Source organism: Oncorhynchus clarkii, chromosome 5 (assembly GCF_045791955.1).
Source record: "Oncorhynchus clarkii lewisi isolate Uvic-CL-2024 chromosome 5, UVic_Ocla_1.0, whole genome shotgun sequence".
Lineage (NCBI taxonomy): Eukaryota > Metazoa > Chordata > Actinopteri > Salmoniformes > Salmonidae > Oncorhynchus > Oncorhynchus clarkii.
Window position 1 is genome coordinate 93,143,941 of NC_092151.1, and position 23,192 is coordinate 93,167,132.

Consider the following 23,192-nt stretch of genomic DNA (forward strand, 5'->3'; position numbering starts at 1 on the left):
CAGGAAGTCCAGGATCCAGGATCCAGTTGCAGAGGGAGGTGTTTAGTCCCAGGGTCTTTAGCTTAGTAATGAGCTCTGAGGGCACTATGGTGTTGAACGCTGAGCTGTAGTCAATGAACAGCATTCTCACATAGGTGTTCCTTTTGTCCAGGTGGGAAACGGCAGTGTGGAGTGGAATAGAGATTGCATCATCTGTGGATCTGTTGGGGCGGAAGGCAAATTGGGGTGGGTCTAGGGTTTCTGGGATAATGGTGTTGATGTGAACCATGACCAACCTTTCAAAGCACTTCACGGCTCCAGACGTGAGTGCTACGGGTCTGTAGTCATTTAGGCAGGTTACCTTAGTGTTCTTGGGCACAGGCACTATGGTGGTTTGCTTAAAACATGTTGGTATTACAGACTCGGACAGGGAGAGTTTGAAAATGTCAGTGAAGACACTTGCCAGTTGGACAGAACATGCTTGCAGTACTCGTCCTGGTAATCCGTCTGGCAATGCTGCCTTGTGAATGTTGACCTGTTTAAACGTCTTACTCACATCGGCTGCGGAGAGCGGGATCACACAGTATCCGGAACAGCTGGTGCTCTCATGCATGTTTCAGTGTTATTAGCCTCGAAGCGAACATAGAAGTAGTTTAGCTCATCTGGTAGGCTCTTGTCACTGGGCAGCTCTCGGCTGTGCTTCCCTTTGTAGTGTGTAATGGTTTGCAAGCCCTGCCACATCCGACGAGCATCAGAAACCAGTGACTGATGTGGTGTAGTCCTCAATGCCATTGGAGGAATCCCAGAACATATTTCAGTCTGTGCTAGCATTGCAGTCCTGTAGCTTAGCATCTGCGTCATCTGACCGAGTCACTGGTACTTCCCACTTTAATTTTTGCTTGTAAGCAGGAGTCCGGATGATAGAATTATGGTCAGATTTGCCAAATGGAGGGCGAGAGAGAGCTTTGTATGCGTCTCTGTGTGTGCAGTGAAGGTTAAATTCGTTTTTTTTTTCCTCTGGTTGCACATTTAACATGCTGATAGAAATTTGGTAAAACTGATTTAAGTTTCCCTGCATTAAAGTACCCGGCCACTAGGGGCGCCGCCTCTGGGTGAGCGTTTTCTTGTTTGCCTATGGCGGAATGCAGCTCATATAATGCTGTCTTAGTGCTAGCCTCTGACTGTGGTGTTATGTAAACAGCTACGAAGAATACAGATGAAAACTCTCTAGGTAGATAGTGTGGTCTAGAGCTTATCATGAGATACTCTACCTCGGGCGAGGGTTAGATATTGGGTTAGATATTGTACACCAGCTGTTATTTACAAAAAACACATAGTCCACTTGTCTTACTAGACGTCGCTGTTCTATCCTGCCAGTGCAGTGTATAACCAGCCAGCTATATGTTGATAGTATTGCGGCTGTTCAGAGGGAAAAAGTGGGGGGATTGCAACTCAATATTAGGAAGGTGTTCTTAATTTTTTTTACACTCAGTGTGTATCATACACATCCTAATTACAAGGTCTTGTTATTATATATTTTTATATCTAAAAACACTTTTAACCATGTCATTTTAAGTCAGTTTACATCGTTTCTTGAGGGCTAGGCGTCCCGTCAGGCACACCTGTCGACATCTTCCGGTGAAATTGGAGGGCGCACAATTTAAATAAATAATCATAAAATTACGGATATTTAACATTTAGGCACATACGAGTGTCTTATATCGGCTAAAAGCTTAAATTCTTGTTAATCTAACTGCATTGTCCGATTTACAGTAGGCTTTACAGCGAAAGCATGCCATGCGGTTGTTTGAGGAGGACGCCCCACATCAAAATATTTTTCAACCAGCACAGGTTTCATAAATTCACAAAAAGCGATTTAATATTCACTTACTTTTTGAAAATCTTCCTCTGCTTTGCAATCCAAAGGGTCCCAGCCACATGTAGTGTCATTGTGTTAGGTAAAATCCTTTTTTTTTTTCAATTTAGTTGGCGCCATCGATTTGAGTAATCCAGAGAAAGGAATCCAAAAAGCTACTGCTAAACTTTGTTAAAACAAGTCAAAATACGTTTCTATTTAATCCTCAGGTACCCTAAAATGTAATTAAACTATAATATTTCATACGGAAAGAAGTATGTTCAATAGGAAAGTGATATTAGCAGGTACGCGTCCTCTTCATCGCGTGCGCACAGACTGATTTCCAACTCTTGAGTCCCAGTACTAAAACTCATTATTCTTCCTCGTTTTGGAAGAAACAAGCCTGAAACCTTGAACACAGAATGTTGACATCTAGTGGAAGCCATATGAATTGCAATCTGGGATTTTCTCCTACCATATCTGTTGTGTTATAGTCTCATACATTATTTTAACATTTCTACCAAATTCAAAGTGTTTTTCTATCCAATGGTACCATAGCCTGAAGACGTTTTAAATATGTTTTTTAGGCACTTTGTGTGCAGTTTGTTGCTTTCCATATCAATAGATGTATATTGATATATATTGTATTTCTTCCTGCTTACTGCTTAATGTAAAGCTTTTACTGATGTAAAAAGGGCTTAATAAATACATTTGATTGATTGATTGATTGTATAGAGCAGTGATGCACCAACACGTCCACGACAGACGACAAGGACAAAGGGAATAAATACCCCCTTTTACCGTCCAGAGAGCACAGAGGAACCCTTCACCTTCACCTTCTCTCACATCTCCCGTCTACTTAAAAAAGCTTCTCCCGTCAGCGGCAGGTTTTAACCAAATGGCCCCTTGACTGAGCCTTAGTCATCCTCAGTCTTCATCGGGACCCAGCTCTATCTCTGGCACAAGTCTGAATTCATATCCCGAAAGAAAGAAATGACAATACATTGTATTAGAAAGTTATCAAAAAAAATAGATTAGGTGTTGCTTCCAAAGGAAGCAAGATCTTATGACCTGTTTTTAAAATGACGTGAGCAAAACAGTTTACATTTTATTTGGAACGGTAAGCCAGTCAAAATTAAAAAATTAAAACAATTAAACGGGCCTATTTAAAGGCTTCAGTCATACAAAAGTTATACTTAAATCCGAACTGGTTCTCATACAGATTAGTAAGATTGTCTCACCCCATGTTCAAGAATGGCCTTTTCCCCTTTATTCACATTACAACCTCTCACTTTCACTCCAAAAATATCTCTATTTTTAAAACAAGCAAAAGAAAGTTAGTTGCAATTTCAGATTAATCCACCAGAAAAGACAGCACAAATAAAACAAATATTATATAATAATTATATTATTATTATATTATAAACTAATAAACAAATATTATATAATTATTATATTATTATTATATTATAAACTAATAAACACATATTAAATAATAATTATATTATTATTATATTATAAACTAATAAACACATATTAAATAATAATTATATTATTATTATATTATAAACTAATAAACAAATATTAAATAATAATTATGTTATTATTATATTTTAAACTAACTTGTCCAGATGTAGTTTTTGTCACAGGTCCATGAATGGCTGAAGAATTGCAACAATTACCTGGAGCTAACTCTGCAGATAAGTCATAGTCAATAAAAAATAATATAGTACTCTTAGCTAAACATTTGTATCTTTAATTTACATTCTGTAGAAACTACAAAAAATAGGAAGGTTCAGAAGAGTACAGTGGAAAAATGTAAGGCAAACCGAAATCAAAACTGGATAGTGTTCAGAGATCGATTGGGGGGGGGGGGGGCAGAGGGAGCTGAAGGGTGGGACTAATTATAACAAGATAACTAATGTAAAATATACTGTGTCCTTAAAATGTATATACTGTATTATGTATAAGCTGGAAGTAGAAGCCTAAGTGTTGTTGTCTGCTAGTTTACTTCAATTTGGGGAGGTGTGGTAGTGTTTAGGGAAATAATAAAGGGAAATATATATATACACAAAAATATATTTGGGGGAGTGGAAATGATGCAGACAATTCCATTGATGGAAGCCACAGTCTATTAAATCTGATCTAGCCACTAAAAAATCCAAATAAACAGAAGCGCGTTATGGTGGTTTGATATGCTGTGGTAGCTAGTATGTCTTTAATTGGTTCAACAGATTGCTGTAGAGGTCACCAAATCCTTTGTGGACTACGTCAAGACCCAGCCTGTGGTGTTTGAGGTGTTTGGTCACTACCAGAAACAGCCTGCTGTCTGCAAGGACCTCATCAGGTAACACACGTTACCGGAAGGACAAATCTTCATTCTCCTTTTTGTAATGCACTTATTATTTTCATATGGTAGTAACATACTATTTTAGGACTTAATAATGTACTTAATATAGTATTCTAGGACTTACTGGTTGATATCTATCTATCTATCTATCTATCTATCTATCTATCTATCTATCTATCTATCTATCTCTCTCTGTGTCTATCTCTCTCTGTGTCTCTCTCTCTCTGTCTCTCTCTCTCTCTCTCTCTCTCTCTCTCTGTGTCTCTCTCTCTGTCTCCCTCTCTCTCTCTGTCTCTCTCTCTCTCTCTCTCTCTGTCTCTCTCTCCCTCTCTCTCTCTGTCTCTCTCTCTCTCTCTCTCGCTGTCTCTCTCTCTCTCCAGCCCCCTGCGTCCCAACAGAAGGCAGTTCCCTCCAGTCATGCCCCTGTCCAAACCAGGTAAGCAGCATCATCTTGTTACTCTTTTGTGCCTTTCTAGTGAACAATTAGACCTCTGTCTACATCAGGATATGAATGTTGTTATTTAGTGTGTTAAACGTGAGGCTGAGTTCTGTACACAATGTGTATCTATCATGCCATTGTACGGCCTGTGTACAGTTACTGCCTACAACTCATGTCTGTTAAATTGCCTTCATACTGGTGTTCTGTTTTTGCTGGTGTACTAGCCTGGTGAAATCCAGTCTTTTTGAGGTAACATTCTTCCTTGTCACTGTGCGTCATGTAAAACATGACAAGGAGTGGAATGATAGCTAAATAGACTGCTACCTTGGCTACTGGTGTTCTGATACTCTAAGTAATGTCATGTTGTTGGGGACGTATTACTGTACACTGTGACTGTGAAGCAGCAGACGATGCCACACGCCCCCCGACCTGGAGAAGACCCTGGAGCTGATTCGCTCCCTGGTCCAAGAGGTGTACAATGGGGCGCTGGTGGACTCTCTGTCAGGCCACGCCCGGTCCGCCGCCGGAATGGCCGCCTCCTTTCTCCTGGAGGGGGAGGAACCACCCAGTCTGCCAGCCCCACCCTTCTCTATATGCTCTGTTATCAGAGCCCAGAAACCGGGTTGGTTACTGTCTGTATGCCTGGGCCAATGAGAGTCTCTGAAACTAATATTGAGCTCAATTTTTATATATTTTTTTTATATAACTTGGTGGTCAAGATGATATATTGTAAATCAGAAATACAAAACACCTATCTCCAACTTTGCAATTGAGATGGAGATAACAGTGTAGACTGGGTGAATAGCCCAATGGATTGCTTCTCTTATCACCTGAGTTCAGTTTAAAGAAAGTAACCTGATTTACAAAATAGGATTTAAAAATAGGTTGTGTTTCAGGGATTTTCCACAGGCTTGGCTCTCTTCTCTTGCCTAGTTGGGTGTCTACTGTCTGGTTGACTTCCCCTACAGTTCCTCCTGTCTGGCTGACTTCCCCTACAGTTCCTCCTGTCTACTGTCTGGTTGACTTCCCCTACAGTTCCTCCTGTCTGGTTGACTTCCCCTACAGTTCCTCCTGTCTGGTTGACTTCCCCTACAGTTCCTCCTGTCTGGGGTACTTCCCCTACAGTTCCTCCTGTCTGGTTGACTTCCCCTACAGTTCCTCCTGTCTGGTTGACTTCCCCTACAGTTCCTCCTGTCAGGTTGACTTCCCCTACAGTTCCTCCTGTCAGGTTGACTTCCCCTACAGTTCCTCCTGTCTACTGTCTGGGTGACTTCCCCTACAGTTCCTCCTGTCTACTGTCTGGTTGACTTCCCCTACAGTTCCTCCTGTCTGGTTGACTTCCCCTACAGTTCCTCCTGTCTACTGTCTGGTTGACTTCCCCTACAGTTCCTCCTGTCTGGTTGACTTCCCCTACAGTTCCTCCTGTCTGGTTGACTTCCCCTACAGTTCCTCCTGTCAGGTTGACTTCCCCTACAGTTCCTCCTGTCTACTGTCTGGGTGACTTCCCCTACAGTTCCTCATGTCTACTGTCTGGTTGACCTCCCCTACAGTTCCTCCTGTCTGGTTGACTTCCCCTACAGTTCCTCCTGTCTACTGTCTGGTTGACTTCCCCTACAGTTCCTCCTGTCTGGGGTACTTCCCCTACAGTTCCTCCTGTCTGGTTGACTTCCCCTACAGTTCCTCCTGTCTGGTTGACTTCCCCTACAGTTCCTCCTGTCAGGTTGACTTCCCCTACAGTTCCTCCTGTCTACTGTCTGGTTGACTTCCCCTACAGTTCCTCCTGTCTGGTTGACTTCCCCTACAGTTCCTCCTGTCTGGTTGACTTCCCCTACAGTTCCTCCTGTCTGGTTGACTTCCCCTACAGTTCCTCCTGTCAGGTTGACTTCCCCTACAGTTCCTCCTGTCTGGTTGACTTCCCCTACAGTTCCTCCTGTCTACTGTCTGGTTGACTTCCCCTACAGTTCCTCCTGTCTGGTTGACTTCCCCTACAGTTCCTCCTGTCTACTGTCTGGTTGACTTCCCCTACAGTTCCTCCTGTCTGGTTGACTTCCCCTACAGTTCCTCCTGTCTACTGTCTGGTTGACTTCCCCTACAGTTCCTCCTGTCTGGTTGACTTCCCCTACAGTTCCTCCTGTCAGGTTGACTTCCCCTACAGTTCCTCCTGTCTACTGTCTGGTTGACTTCCCCTACAGTTCCTCCTGTCTACTGTCTGGTTGACTTCCCCTACAGTTCCTCCTGTCTACTGTCTGGTTGACTTCCGCTACAATTCCTCCAGTGATTTCTTCCTAAACTGAATTTATGGTGCTCTTAACATTAGTAGCTTCCATAAATAAGTCTTTATGAATTAGAGTCATTGACAGAATTGGGTAACAGACAGTCTTCAGAGTCATTGATAGAAGTGGTTTAGTGTCTTCAGAGTCATTGATAGAATTGGTTCACTGTCTTCAGAATCATTGATATAAGTGGTTTAGTGTCTTCAGAGTCATTGATAGAAGTGGTTTACAGTCTTCAGAGTCATTGATAGAAGTGGGTAACAGACAGTCTTCAGAGTCATTGATAGAAGTGGTTTACAGTCTTCAGAGTCATTGATAGAAGTGGTTTACAGTCTTCAGAGTCATTGATAGAAGTGGGTAACAGACAGTCTTCAGAGTCATTGATAGAAGTGGGTAACAGACAGTCTTCAGAGTCATTGATAGAAGTGGTTTACAGTCTTCAGAGTCATTGATAGAAGTGGTTTACAGTCTTCAGAGTCATTGATAGAAGTGGTTTACAGTCTTCAGAGTCATTGATAGAAGTGGTTTACAGTCTTCAGAGTCATTGATAGAAGTGGTTTACAGTCTTCAGAGTCATTGATAGAAGTGGGTAACAGACAGTCTTCAGAGTCATTGATAGAAGTGGGTAACAGACAGTCTTCAGAGTCATTGATGTAGGGTCAGATATTACCTGTTTGATAATAAAACCTGCCTCTGATGTGATGATTACGTTCACGTTTCTCAGGACCTGGGATATACATTGTAATAAAATGTTTCTTGTACTTGGGTAATATTGTATATAGATGCAAATAATTTGTTTAATTTTTAATGTTTTATTATTTTATTTGTCAGGGATCAAGCACAACAAATTTGCACCTGTTTTAGCTACAATACTAATTTCCATCTCCAGAGGCAATCCTCTCTAACGTTAAGGGATGATTGTTTGCTTCCTGGGTTTTGTGGCCCTCCTGACTGAGTTTTCTCATTCCGTTTCCACAGGACTGTACTGAATGGTTCCTTTCTCTCTCCATACATCTCTCTGATCACCCCTCTGTTTCAGCCCTTCTCTCCTCACAGTTCTCCATGTTCCCTGCTACTGGAAAGTGAGTGTCCTTGGCAGTAACCTTGTCTCCCTTCACCTCCTCCCTTTAGTCCCTGCCACCAAGCTGACTGCCCTGATGCGCCCTACAGCCGGGCCCTGCCACTGCAAGTATGACCTCATGGTGTTCTTCGAGATCTGTGAGCTGGAGGCCAGTGGAGAGTGAGTATCAGTCACCACGAACATTACAGTGTAATCTTGTGGTGGACAAGATTACACTGTACTTTACAGCAAACCATCTCACCACAACCTTTTGTAAACCAAGTTCTATGAATGATAATCTACCACTGTCGACTGCCCTGATCTGTTGGCCGGTTCACATCCTTGGTGGTTGGCTCACTAGAAAATAAATAGACTGAAAAGGGTTCCACTGCACTGTACATGCAGAGACTCAGAGACTCAGAGACTCAGAGATTCAGAGATTCAGAGATTCAGAGACTCAGAGACTCAGAGACGCAGAGACTCAGAGACGCAGAGACTCAGAGACTCAGCGACGCAGAGACGCAGAGACTCAGAGACTCAGAGACTCAGAGATTCAGAGATTCAGAGATTCAGAGACTCAGAGACGCAGAGACTCAGAGACTCAGAGACTCAGAGACTCAGAGACTCAGAGACTCAGAGACTCAGAGACTCAGAGATTCAGAGACGCAGAGATTCAGAGATTCAGAGACTCAGAGACTCAGAGACGCAGAGACTCAGAGACTCAGAGACTCAGAGACTCAGAGACTCAGAGACTCAGAGACTCAGAGACGCAGAGATTCAGAGACGCAGAGATTCAGAGACTCAGAGATTCAGAGACGCAGAGACTCAGAGACTCAGAGACACAGCGACTCAGCGACTCAGAGACTCAGAGACTCAGAGACTCAGAGACGCAGAGACGCAGAGACTCAGCGACTCAGAGACTCAGAGACTGGTGGGTGAAATGGTAAGCCTGTTATGTACTACAAACGTCTTGATTTAATGGATATTAACACAGTGGAATGTCGACGCAAGAACCAGAGTTACGACAACAACAATATCAGCAACAGCTTTAATGTCATTCAGAACTTATTGGCCGACGTGAAATCAATGAGAGGTTTGTTCCTGCCCTACAGCTACGTCCCAGCAGGAGTGGACCATAGAGGAGGCATGCCTTGCCATGGGACGTTCATGCTGCACCAGGTGAGTCATTTTAGGGAGTGGAATGACAGTTATGATTTAATCTGGTTTGCAGGTGGATATAATAATATAGAATGATATAGAATCATATAGAATCATATAGTCTCATATAGAAGAATATGTAAGAATATAGAAGAATATAGAAGAATATGTAAGAATATAGAAGAATATGTAAGAATATAGAAGAATATAGAAGAATATAGAAGAATATGGAAGAATATAGAATCATATAGTCTCATATAGAAGAATATGGAAGAATATAGAATCATATAGTCTCATATAGAAGAATATAGAAGAATATAGAAGAATATGGAAGAATATAGAAGAATATAGAAGAATATAGAAGAATATAGAAGAATATGGAAGAATATGGAAGAATATAGAATAATATAGAATAATATAGAAGAATATAGAAGAATATGGAAGAATATGGAAGAATATAGAATAATATAGAATAATATAGAAGAATATGGAAGAATATAGAAGAATATAGAAGAATATAGAAGAATATGGAAGAATATAGAATAATATAGAATAATATAGAAGAATATAGAAGAATATGGAAGAATATAGAATAATATAGAATAATATAGAAGAATATGGAAGAATATAGAAGAATATAGAAGAATATAGAAGAATATAGAAGAATATAGAAGAATATGGGAGACAGGGTAAATAAGTATTATTCATTGAGACAATTGAAACATGGATTGTGTATGTGTGCCATTCAGAGGGAGAATAGTCAAGACAAAAGACTGAAGTGAACATGGGTATGGTAGTAGGTGCCAGGCGCACCGGTTTGAGTGTGTCAAGAACTGCAACGCTGCAGGGTTTATTTTAACGCTCAACAGTTTTCCTGAGTGTATCAAGAACGGTCCACCACCCAAAGGACATTCAGCCATCTTGACACAACTGTGAGAAGCATTGGAGTCCCTGTGGAACGCTTTCGAACAACTTGTAGAGTCCATGCCCCAACAAATTGAACGGGGGTGCAAAAGGATGGGGGTGCAAATGAACATCAGGAAAGTGTTCCTAATGATTTGTACACTCAGTGTGTATAAAATACTTTCTCTATCTTCCTGATAACCAGATGCTCCCAGAGAGTGGATAGTAAAAGCTCTGTCAGAGTAGTCCAGTCTAGTAGAGTTGGTGTTTAGTCTAGTCTAGTCCAGTCTAGTCCAGTTGGTGTTTAGTCTAGTCCAGTCTAGTCCAGTCTAGTCCAGTCTAGTTCAATCTAGTCCAGTCTAGTTCAATCTAGTTCAGTCTAGTCCAGTCTAGTTCAGTCTAGTCCAGTCTAGTAGAGTTGGTGTTTAGTCTAGTCTAGTTCAGTTCAGTCTAGTCCAGTCTAGTCCAGTCTAGTCCAGTTGGTGTTTAGTCTAGTCTAGTCCAGTCTAGTCCAGTCTAGTCCAGTTGGTGTTTAGTCTAGTCTAGTTCAGTCTAGTCCAGTCTAATAGAGTTCAGTCCAGTCCAGTTGGTGTTCAGTCTAGTAGAGTTCAGTCTAGTTCAGTTCAGTCAAGTCCAGTTCAGTCCAGTTGGTGTTTAGTCTAGTTCAGTCTAGTTCAGTCTAGTTCAGTTCAGTCTAGTCCAGTTCAGTCTAGTTCAGTCCAGTTCAGTCCGGTCCAGTTCGGTCCAGTTCAGTCCAGTTCAGTTCAGTTCAGTTCAGTTCAGTCTATTTCAGTCCAGTTAAGTTCAGTCTAGTTCAGTCTAGTTCAGTCCAGTTCAGTCCAGTCCAGTTCAGTCCAGTTCAGTCTAGTTCAGTTCAGTCCAGTCCAGGTCAGTCTAGTTCAGTCCAGTTCAGTCCAGTTCAGTCTAGTTCAGTCCAGTTCAGTCCAGTTCAGTCCAGTTCAGTCCAGTTCAGTCTAGTTCAATTCAGTTCAGTTCAGTCCAGTCCAGTTCAGTCTAGTTCAGTCCAGTTCAGTCGAGTTCAGTACAGTCCAAATCCAGCCTCTATTTGGCTGCTTTGATTCTTGGTATTGTGTTCGCACCGTGTTCCTGTTACGTCGTTATCTCTGGACGGTATCTCTCTGTTCTGGTGTTCTGGTGTCTCTGGTATCTCTAATGGTACATTCACTATTCTATCTCTCTCTTATTCAATCTGCCTCTCTCCCTTTCTTCTCTTCAATGCCTCCCCCCCAGGGTATTCAGAGGAGAATAACTGTGACAATCGTTCATGAGACAGGTGAAGACATCATGTGGAAAGATGTCCAGGAGCTGGTTGTGGGTGAGTCAGGCTCACATTGAAGTGGACGGTGTGTGTTTGTTTGTTGTGTATGTGCATGTGCCTGAGAGTGTGCTGTCTTTGTGAGTGTCTGTCTCTCTGTGTGTGGTTGTGTGTGTGTGTGTGTGTGTTGAATATGTATTTAACACCAACATTTACAGTATGTAAGTTCTCCTCCTCTTCATCCTCTTCATCCTCTTCTTCATCCCCCTCCTCCTCTTCCCCCAACTCTTCATCCTCCTCCTCATCTTCTTCTTCCTCCTTCTCTTCCTCCTCCTGTTCTTCCTCATCTTCCTCCTCCTCCCCCTCCTCCTCATCTTCCTCCTCCTCCCCCTCCTCTTCATCTTCCTTCTCCTCCCCCTCCTCTTGATCTTCCTCCTCCTCCTCTTCTTCCTCCTCCTCTTCTTCTTCTTCCTCCTCCTCCTCCTTCTCTTCTTCCTCCTCCTCCTCTTCTTCTTCCTCCTCCTCCTTCTCATCCTCCTCCTCATCTTCCTCCTCCTCCCCCTCCTTCTCATCTTCCTCCTCCTCCCCCTCCTCTTCTTCTTCCTCCTCCTCCTCCTCCTCCCCCTCCTCTTCTTCATCTTCCTCCTTCTCCCCCTCCTCTTCTTCATCTTCCTCCTCATCTTCCTCTACCTCCTCCTTCTCGTCCCCCTCTTCCTCATCCTCGTCTTCCTCCCCTTTTTCCTCTTTCCTCCTACTCCTCTTCCTCGACTCCCCAGGGCGTATAAGTAACTCTCCCGAGGGGGACGATACCATCATAGACCCCAACATCCTCTCTCTCAACATCCTGTCAGCTGGGTATGTCAGACCCATGCAAGACGACAGGTATGTCCCATATTCTACCCGTCAAAAGGGACCCAATCACCCACGGCTCATGTTCCAATAGCAGACTTATTCCACGATTCTAGGATTTTTTTGGGGGGTCGTGGGTGATATGACAATATAAGTTTTAGAGAATATATACAGTAAGTTACATAGAACATTCAGTTATATTTTGTTGATGCAGAAATATTGTTTACTTGAACTGTTTATATCAAAGTTCAAAGTTCAAAGTTCCTTTACGGTCCTGAACATTTAAAGATTACATCATTACATCATTACATCATTACATCATAATAACCAATGCTCCTTTTGCAATGTGTTTCTCCTGCCTTTAAAATTCTAAGATGTCACTAGGAATTCAAAACTGTAAATATGCACGATCACGATCACTATGGCGATGCTAGCACCGCGTTTCGTAAGCTCTGGGGTGCTCTAGAGACACGCGCACCTTGGGTTCAGCCAATCTCTGTGTCTCTCTCCACCAGCACACGGTGGGTTCAGCCAATCTATGTGTCTCTCTCTACCAACACACGGTGGGTTCAGCCAATCTCTGTGTCTCTCTTTACCAACACACGGTGGGTTCAGCCAATCTCTGTGTCTCTCTCTACCAGCACACAGTGGGTTCAGCCAATCTCTGTGTCTCTCTCTACCAGCACACAGTGGGTTCAGCCAATATCTGTGTCTCTCTCTACCAGCACACGGTGGGTTCAGCCAATCTATGTGTCTCTCTCTACCAACACACGGTGGGTTCAGCCAATCTCTGTGTCTCTCTCTACCAGCACACAGTGGATGAGGGACATACATACCTCTTTCTAAACAGCACAGCAAGCCACCTCCCATCACAGACAAGGAGCACAACCTCTCCTGGGATACAGAGAGCCAAACCACTGAACACAACCCCTTTAAGGCACGGCAGTTCACTACAATATATAACTACTGAACACAACCCCTTTAAGGCACTACAATATATAACTACTGAACACAACCCCTTTAAGGCACTACAATATACAACTACTGAACACAACCCCTTTAAGGCACTGCAGTTCACTACAATATATAACTACTGAACACAACCCCTTTAAGGCACTACAATATATAACTACTGAACACAACCCCTTTAAGGCACAGCGGTTCACTACAATATATAACTACTGAACACAACCCCTTTAAGGCACTACAATATATAACTACTGAACACAACCCTTTAAGGCACTGCAGTTCACTACAATATAACTACTGAACACAACCCCTTTAAGGCACTACAATATATAACTACTGAACACAACCCCTTTAAGGCACAGCGGTTCACTACATCACTAGTAATGATGCTGTATTTCAGCCTAAAGAACTGCAGGTCATACAGTATATACACACTGGGTCTCTGTGCCAATGGAGTTTACCGTCTGCTCTCGCTTTATATACAGTATGACTGAACAACATTTATAAAAAAAAGCTTGTAGACATTCGACACAAAGAAGATGCTCCTGTATTGGTTGAATGAAGGTGCTCCTGTATTGGTTGAATGAAGGTGCTCCAGTATTGGTTGACTGAAGATGCTCCTGTATTGGTTGACTGAAGATGCTCCTGTATTGGTTGACTGAAGATGCTCCTGTATTGGTTGAGTGAAGATGCTCCTGTATTGGTTGACTGAGGATGCTCCTGTATTGGTTGACTGAAGGTGCTCCTGTATTGGTTGACTGAAGATGCTCCTGTATTGGTTGACTGAAGATGCTCCTGTATTGGTTGAGTGAAGATGCTCCTGTATTGGTTGAGTGAAGATGCTCCTGTATTGGTTGACTGAAGATGCTCCTGTATTGGTTGACTGAAGATGCTCCTATATTGGTTGACTGAAGATGCTCCTGTATTGGTTGACTGAAGATGCTCCTGTATTGGTTGACTGAAGATGCTCCTGTATTGGTTGACTGAAGATGCTCCTGTATTGGTTGACTGAAGATGCTCCTGTATTGGTTGACTGAAGATGCTCCTGTATTGGTTGACTGAAGATGCTCCTGTATTGGTTGACTGAAGGTGCTCCTGTATTGGTTGACTGAAGGTGTTCCTGTATTGGTTGACTGAAGATGCTCCTGTATTGGTTGAGTGAAGATGCTCCTGTATTGGTTGACTGAAGATGCTCCAGTATTGGTTGACTGAGGATGCTCCTGTATTGGTTGACTGAAGGTGCTCCTGTATTGGTTGACTGAAGATGCTCCTGTATTGGTTGAGTGAAGATGCTCATGTATTGGTTGAGTGAAGATGCTCCAGTATTGGTTGACTGCACAGTGCTCCATGGCTAATGCATAGCAGACTTAGCAAGGATACTTGAAGTTCACGCCGCCAAGATGCACAGCTTAACTGATTAACAGATTTCGGGCAAAGAGGATTTCTTCCCTCCCTCCCTCCCTCCTCAATCCCCTCACCTGTTCCACTGAAGCAGCTGATGCTTGGCAAAACGACATGTGGTTTTATACATCATAGAAGCAGGTCACAAGATCACTTGTAGAAAGCAAAGATTGTGACTTAAAGTATAAATGATTTCAGATTGATTATGATCAATCGTTAAGCCGTTATCTTTGTGGTAGTTGTGCTGTAAGGTGCTGTAAGGTGCTGTAAGGTGCTGTAAGGTGCTGTAAGGTGCTGTAAGGTGCTGTAAGGTGCTGTAAGGTGCTGTATGTGCTGTAAGGTGCTGTAAGGTGCTGTAAGGTGCTGTAAGGTGCTGTAAGGTGCTGTAAGGTGCTGTAAGGTGCTGTATGTGCTGTATGAGGACTTGTTATGCTTCAGCCAGTTATAGTAGTTTCCTCACTGGCTACGCTGGCCATGCGACTCTACCGTTCCTTGATGCTAGTCTGGTGCTGTGATAGGGTCCGTCTGTCATTTCACATCTCACCCCGATCACTGCATACTCCTCCCCTTCTAACCATTATCCCACTACTATCTAAACCTCCCAGGATTGTTCTGCACCATGTCAGAAATCTCTATCCAACACAACACTATGGCCATAATAACTGCATGATGTGGCACGCAAACACCTGCAAAGGATTGTTAGCCAAACTGAACATGCACTCTTCTCTTGCTGGCCCTGTAACATAGATCCCTAGACCCTGTAGATGAATGGCTTCTTGCTGGCCCTGTAGCATAGATCCCTAGACCCTGTGGATGAAGTGCTTATTGCTGGCCCTGTAGCATAGATCCCTAGACCCTGTGGATGAAGGGCTTCTTGGTGGCCCTGTAGCATAGATCCCTAGACCCTGTGGGTGAAGGGCTTCTTGGTGGCCCTGTAGCATAGATCCCTAGACCCTGTGGATGAAGGGCTTCTTGCTGGCCCTGTAGCATAGATCCCTAGACCCTGTGGATGAAGGGCTTCTTGGTGGCCCTGTAACATAGATCCCTAGACCCTGTGGATGAAGGGCTTCTTCGTGGCCCTGTAACATAGATCCCTAGACCCTGTGGATGAAGGGCTTCTTGCTGGCTCTGTAACATAGATCCCTAGACCCTGTGGATGAAGTGCTTCTTGGTGGCCCTGTAGCATAGATCCCTAGACCCTGTGGATGAAGGGCTTCTTGCTGGCCCTGTAGCATAGATCCCTAGACCCTGTGGATGAATGGCTTCTTGCTGGCCCTGTAACATAGATCCCTAGACCCTGTGGAAGAAGGGCTTCTTGGTGGCCCTGTAGCGTAGATCCCTAGACCCTGTGGATGAATGGCTTCTTGCTGGCCCTGTAGCATAGATCCCTAGACCCTGTGGATGAAGGGCTTCTTGGTGGCCCTGTAACATAGATCCCTAGACCCTGTGGATGAAGGGCTTCTTCGTGGCCCTGTAGCATAGATCCCTAGACCCTGTGGATGAAGGGCTTCTTGCTGGCCCTGTAGCATAGATCCCTAGACCCTGTGGATGAAGGGCTTCTTGGTGGCCCTGTAACATAGATCCCTAGACCCTGTGGATGAAGGGCTTCTTCGTGGCCCTGTAGCATAGATCGCTAGACCCTGTGGATGAAGTGCTTCTTGCTGGCCCTGTAACATAGATCCCTAGACCCTGCGGATGAAGGGCTTCTTCGTGGCCCTGTAACATAGATCCCTAGACCCTGTGGATGAAGGGCTTCTTCGTGGCCCTGTAGCATAGATCCCTAGACCCTGTGGATGAAGGGCTTCTTGCTGGCCCTGTAGCATAGATCCCTAGACCCTGTGCATGAAGGTCTTCTTCGTGGCCCTGTAGCATAGATCGCTAGACCCTGTGGATGAAGGGCTTCTTGCTGGCCCTGTAACATAGATCCCTAGACCCTGTGGATGAAGGGCTTCTTCGTGGCCCTGTAGCATAGATCCCTAGACCCTGTGGATGAAGGGCTTCTTGCTGGCCCTGTAACATAGATCCCTAGACCCTGTGGATGAAGGACTTCTTGCTGGCTCTGTAACATAGATCCCTAGACCCTGTGGATGAAGGGCTTCTTGGTGGCCCTGTAGCATAGATCCCTAGACCCTGTGGAAGAAGGGCTTCTTTGTGGCCCTGTAACATAGATCCCTAGACCCTGTGGATGAAGGGCTTCTTGCTGGCCCTGTAGCATAGATCGCTAGACCCTGTGGATGAAGGGCTTCTTGCTGGCCCTGTAACATAGATCCCTAGACCCTGTGGATGAAGGGCTTCTTGCTGGCCCTGTAGCATAGATCGCTAGACCCTGTGGATGAAGTGCTTCTTGGTGGCCCTTTAGCATAGATCCCTAGACCCTGTGGATGAATGGATTCTTGCTGGCCCTGTAACATAGATCCCTAGACCCTGTGGATGAAGGGCTTCTTCGTGGCCCTGTAGCATAGATCCCTAGACCCTGTGGATGAAGGGCTTCTTGCTGGCCCTGTAGCATAGATCCCTAGACCCTGTGGATGAAGGGCTTCTTCGTGGCCCTGTAACATAGATCCCTAGACCCTGTGGATGAAGGGCTTCTTGGTGGCCCTGTAACATAGATCCCTAGACCCTGTGGATGAAGGGCTTCTTCGTGGCCCTGTAACATAGATCCCTAGACCCTGTGGATGAAGGGCTTCTTGCTGGCTCTGTAACATAGATCCCTAGACCCTGTGGATGAAGTGCTTCTTGGTGGCCCTGTAGCATAGATCCCTAGACCCTGTGGATGAAGGGCTTCTTGCTGGCCCTGTAGCATAGATCCCTAGACCCTGTGGATGAATGGCTTCTTGCTGGCCCTGTAACATAGATCCCTAGACCCTGTGGAAGAAGGGCTTCTTGGTGGCCCTGTAGCGTAGATCCCTAGACCCTGTGGATGAATGGCTTCTTGCTGGCCCTGTAGCATAGATCCCTAGACCCTGTGGATGAAGGGCTTCTTGGTGGCCCTGTAACATAGATCCCTAGACCCTGTGGATGAAGGGCTTCTTCGTGGCCCTGTAGCATAGATCCCTAGACCCTGTGGATGAAGGGCTTCTTGCTGGCCCTGTAGCATAGATCCCTAGACCCTGTGGATGAAGGGCTTCTTGGTGGCCCTGTAACATAGATCCCTAGACCCTGTGGATGAAGGGCTTCTTCGTGGCCCTGTAGCATAGATCGCTAGACCCTGTGGATGAAGTGCTTCTTGCTGGCCCTGTAACATAGATCCCTAGACCCTGCGGATGAAGGGCTTCTTCGTGGCCCTGTAACATAGATCCCTAGACCCTGTGGATGAAGGGCTTCTTCGTGGCCCTGTAGCATAGATCCCTAGACCCTGTGGATGAAGGGCTTCTTGCTGGCCCTGTAGCATAGATCCCTAGACCCTGTGCATGAAGGTCTTCTTCGTGGCCCTGTAGCATAGATCGCTAGACCCTGTGGATGAAGGGCTTCTTGCTGGCCCTGTAACATAGATCCCTAGACCCTGTGGATGAAGGGCTTCTTCGTGGCCCTGTAGCATAGATCCCTAGACCCTGTGGATGAAGGGCTTCTTGCTGGCCCTGTAACATAGATCCCTAGACCCTGTGGATGAAGGACTTCTTGCTGGCTCTGTAACATAGATCCCTAGACCCTGTGGATGAAGGGCTTCTTGGTGGCCCTGTAGCATAGATCCCTAGACCCTGTGGAAGAAGGGCTTCTTTGTGGCCCTGTAACATAGATCCCTAGACCCTGTGGATGAAGGGCTTCTTGCTGGCCCTGTAGCATAGATCGCTAGACCCTGTGGATGAAGGGCTTCTTGCTGGCCCTGTAACATAGATCCCTAGACCCTGTGGATGAAGGGCTTCTTGCTGGCCCTGTAGCATAGATCGCTAGACCCTGTGGATGAAGTGCTTCTTGGTGGCCCTTTAGCATAGATCCCTAGACCCTGTGGATGAATGGCTTCTTGCTGGCCCTGTAACATAGATCCCTAGACCCTGTGGATGAAGGGCTTCTTCGTGGCCCTGTAGCATAGATCCCTAGACCCTGTGGATGAAGGGCTTCTTGCTGGCCCTGTAGCATAGATCCCTAGACCCTGTGGATGAAGGGTTTCTTCGTGGCCCTGTAACATAGATCCCTAGACCCTGTGGATGAAGGGCTTCTTGGTGGCCCTGTAACATAGATCCCTAGACCCTGTGGATGAAGGGCTTCTTCGTGGCCCTGTAGCATAGATCGCTAGACCCTGTGGATGAAGTGCTTCTTGCTGGCCCTGTAACATAGATCCCTAGACCCTGTGGATGAAGGGCTTCTTGGTGGCCCTGTAGCATAGATCCCTAGACCCTGTGGATGAAGGGCTTCTTGCTGGCCCTGTAGCATAGATCCCTAGACCCTGTGGATGAAGGGCTTCTTGCTGGCCCTGTAACATAGATCCCTAGACCCTGTGGATGAAGGGCTTCTTGGTGGCCCTGTAGCATAGATCCCTAGACCCTGTGGATGAAGGGCTTCTTGCTGGCCCTGTAGCATAGATCCCTAGACCCTGTGGATGAAGGGCTTCTTGCTGGCCCTGTAGCATAGATCCCTAGACCCTGTGGATGAATGGCTTCTTGCTGGCCCTGTAGCATAGATCCCTAGACCCTGTGGATGAAGGGCTTCTTCGTGGCCCTGTAACATAGATCCCTAGACCCTGTGGATGAAGGGCTTCTTGGTGGCCCTGTAACATAGATCCCTAGACCCTGTGGATGAAGGGCTTCTTCGTGGCCCTGTAGCATAGATCGCTAGACCCTGTGGATGAAGTGCTTCTTGCTGGCCCTGTAACATAGATCCCTAGACCCTGCGGATGAAGGGCTTCTTCGTGGCCCTGTAACATAGATCCCTAGACCCTGTGGATGAAGGGCTTCTTCGTGGCCCTGTAGCATAGATCCCTAGACCCTGTGGATGAAGGGCTTCTTGCTGGCCCTGTAGCATAGATCCCTAGACCCTGTGCATGAAGGTCTTCTTCGTTGCCCTGTAGCATAGATCGCTAGACCCTGTGGATGAAGGGCTTCTTGCTGGCCCTGTAACATAGATCCCTAGACCCTGTGGATGAAGGGCTTCTTGCTGGCCCTGTAACATAGATCCCTAGACCCTGTGGATGAAGGACTTCTTGCTGGCTCTGTAACATAGATCCCTAGACCCTGTGGATGAAGGGCTTCTTGGTGGCCCTGTAGCATAGATCCCTAGACCCTGTGGAAGAAGGGCTTCTTTGTGGCCCTGTAACATAGATCCCTAGACCCTGTGGATGAAGGGCTTCTTGCTGGCCCTGTAGCATAGATCGCTAGACCCTGTGGATGAAGGGCTTCTTGCTGGCCCTGTAACATAGATCCCTAGACCCTGTGGATGAAGGGCTTCTTGCTGGCCCTGTAGCATAGATCGCTAGACCCTGTGGATGAAGTGCTTCTTGGTGGCCCTTTAGCATAGATCCCTAGACCCTGTGGATGAATGGCTTCTTGCTGGCCCTGTAACATAGATCCCTAGACCCTGTGGATGAAGGGCTTCTTCGTGGCCCTGTAGCATAGATCCCTAGACCCTGTGGATGAAGGGCTTCTTGCTGGCCCTGTAGCATAGATCCCTAGACCCTGTGGATGAAGGGTTTCTTCGTGGCCCTGTAACATAGATCCCTAGACCCTGTGGATGAAGGGCTTCTTGGTGGCCCTGTAACATAGATCCCTAGACCCTGTGGATGAAGGGCTTCTTCGTGGCCCTGTAGCATAGATCGCTAGACCCTGTGGATGAAGTGCTTCTTGCTGGCCCTGTAACATAGATCCCTAGACCCTGTGGATGAAGGGCTTCTTGGTGGCCCTGTAGCATAGATCCCTAGACCCTGTGGATGAAGGGCTTCTTGCTGGCCCTGTAGCATAGATCCCTAGACCCTGTGGATGAAGGGCTTCTTGCTGGCCCTGTAACATAGATCCCTAGACCCTGTGGATGAAGGGCTTCTTGGTGGCCCTGTAGCATAGATCCCTAGACCCTGTGGATGAAGGGCTTCTTGCTGGCCCTGTAGCATAGATCCCTAGACCCTGTGGATGAAGGGCTTCTTGCTGGCCCTGTAGCATAGATCCCTAGACCCTGTGGATGAATGGCTTCTTGCTGGCCCTGTAGCATAGATCCCTAGACCCTGTGGATGAAGGGCTTCTTCGTGGCCCTGTAACATAGATCCCTAGACCCTGTGGATGAAGGGCTTCTTGGTGGCCCTGTAACATAGATCCCTAGACCCTGTGGATGAAGGGCTTCTTCGTGGCCCTGTAGCATAGATCGCTAGACCCTGTGGATGAAGTGCTTCTTGCTGGCCCTGTAACATAGATCCCTAGACCCTGTGGATGAAGGGCTTCTTGGTGGCCCTGTAGCATAGATCCCTAGACCCTGTGGATGAAGGGCTTCTTGCTGGCCCTGTAGCATAGATCCCTAGACCCTGTGGATGAAGGGCTTCTTGCTGGCCCTGTAGCATAGATCCCTAGACCCTGTGGATGAAGGGCTTCTTGGTGGCCCTGTAGCATAGATCGCTAGACCCTGTGGATGAAGTGCTTCTTGCTGGCCCTGTAACATAGATCCCTAGACCCTGTGGATGAAGGGCTTCTTGCTGACCCTGTAGCGTATATTCCTAGACCCTGTGGATGAAGGGCTTCTTCGTGGCCCTGTAGCTGATGGACGATCTTGATCCTCATTGGCCTCACCCTCTTGCATAGTATCTAATGATGGGATATACAGTGCCTTCGGAAAGTATTCAAACCCCTTGATCTTTTTCACATTTTGTTAAGTTACAGCCTTATTCTAACATGGACTAAGTCAAAAGAATCCTCAGCAATCTACACACAATACCCCATAATGACATCACAATACCCCATAATGACATCACAATACCCCAGAATGACATCACAATACCCCATAATGACATCACAATACTCCATAATGACATCACAATACCCCCATGTGATGTCATTGTGGGGTATTGTGATGTTATTTTGATGTCATTATGGGGTATTGTGATGTTATTATGGGGTATTGTGATGTTATTATGGGGCATTGTGATGTCATTATGGGGTATTGTAATGTCATTATGGGGTATTGTGATGTTATTATGGGTTATTGTGATGTTATTATGGGGTATTGTGATGTTATTATGGGGTATTGTGATGTCATTATGGGGTATTGTGATGTTATTTTGATGTCATTATGGGGTATTGTGATGTTATTTTGATGTCATTATGGGGTATTTTTATGTCATTATGGGTTACTGTGTGTAGATTGATGATTGGATTTTAGAATAAGGCTGTAACGTAACAAAATGTGGAATGGGTCAGGGGGTCTGAATACTTACCGCCATGTCAAGACCACATCATCCACCCGCCAGCATGTGTCCCTAACTAACTCACTCAGCATAGTAAGTCACCATACCTCAGTAAAGCTGCGTAGCATCATGCTGTGGTAAACTGTAGCACTTCACTGTAATGTGTTACTGTTTACTCTCCATCAAACATACATGTTGTTTTTACAGAATAATGTAACTGTCGTGACGACCTCTATTGTGGTTTAACTGCGTTACTAGTAACCTTTCGCCTAACTCAAATACCATTCCTCAGACCTGGGTTTGCTTGCCATCACAAAGGACCAATGCAGGAACAGAAGCCCAAGACAGACTGTGGTCTGTCTCGTCCTAATGGCCATACCATCTCCATATACAGGTATCACCATGGTTCTGCATTCCTTGACCTCCGACCCAGGATGTTGATCTGGTTGGAGGGGAGAGTCCAGCACCAGGGCAGAGTGAGGAATGTGGTCCAACGCAGATCTGGGTTCAAATAGTTTTTGTTTCTGTCAAATACATTGAGCGTTTGCACTTGAAAGAAAACAGATGCCATTTGAAACCATATGTGGTCTAGTCTGGCCTCTGCTCAGGCCTGAGAGGTCATCAGTAAGGGACAGGACATGCTGATGCTGACATTTCTCTCCCTCTAGTCCACTCCACTAACACAATGTTGTTTTGTGTTTTTCGCAGACAGTTTCTTGATTCGGACATGCCTAGGTATATGATTTACATCAAATCCCTCTCATTCTACTATACAGTTAGATAACATCTGATCTCTATCTATTTTCAGCTTTTCACTCTCACTCCATTTTAAACACCAAGTCATCCATTCATCCATCATTCTAATTCCCATGGTTTTCCACTGTGGGTTTTGGCTCTCCTGCTCACTCCTCCTCCCCTTGCTCCCCCCCCCCCCCCCCGATATCTCTCTATCCTGGGGAGATGTGAGGGACTGTGATGTATCTTTGCACCCCTCCTCTCTCCCTCTCTTTCTCCTGGATGTGTGTTTGTTGCTGAGCTGTTGTGGGTCTAGAGGCTGGAGCTGAGGGCTGGAAACTGGGGCTGGCTTGGACTGCAGTGTCTGGGGCTTGCTGGAACTGATGGGTCTGGGGTTACGGGTTGGCTGGGACTGGGATCTTGGGCTGGCTGGGACTGCGGGGTCTGGAGTTGCGGGTTGGCTGGGACTTCAGGGTCTGGGGACTGGGGTTGGCTGTGACTGTGCGGTCTGGGGACTGGGGCTGGCTGTGACTGTGCGGTCTTGGGACTGGGGTTGGCTGGGACTTCAGGGTCTGGGGACTGGGGCTGGCTGTGACTGTGCGGTCTTGGGACTGGGGCTGGCTGTGA

The 23,192-nt window shown here is 45.8% G+C and overlaps 1 protein-coding gene across 1 annotated transcript in view; it reads left to right on the plus strand.

Annotated features, from left to right (window-relative positions):
• LOC139409574 (kinesin family member 1Aa) overlaps window positions 1-23,192 on the plus strand; it is a 193,283-nt gene that overhangs the window by 142,557 nt on the left and 27,534 nt on the right. The window contains 9 exon segments of the mRNA XM_071154935.1: window positions 4,069-4,181; window positions 4,565-4,620; window positions 5,025-5,035; window positions 5,038-5,245; window positions 8,028-8,136; window positions 9,069-9,135; window positions 11,269-11,353; window positions 12,070-12,175; window positions 22,539-22,565. Of these exon segments, the coding sequence (XP_071011036.1) occupies window positions 4,069-4,181; window positions 4,565-4,620; window positions 5,025-5,035; window positions 5,038-5,245; window positions 8,028-8,136; window positions 9,069-9,135; window positions 11,269-11,353; window positions 12,070-12,175; window positions 22,539-22,565 (782 nt within the window).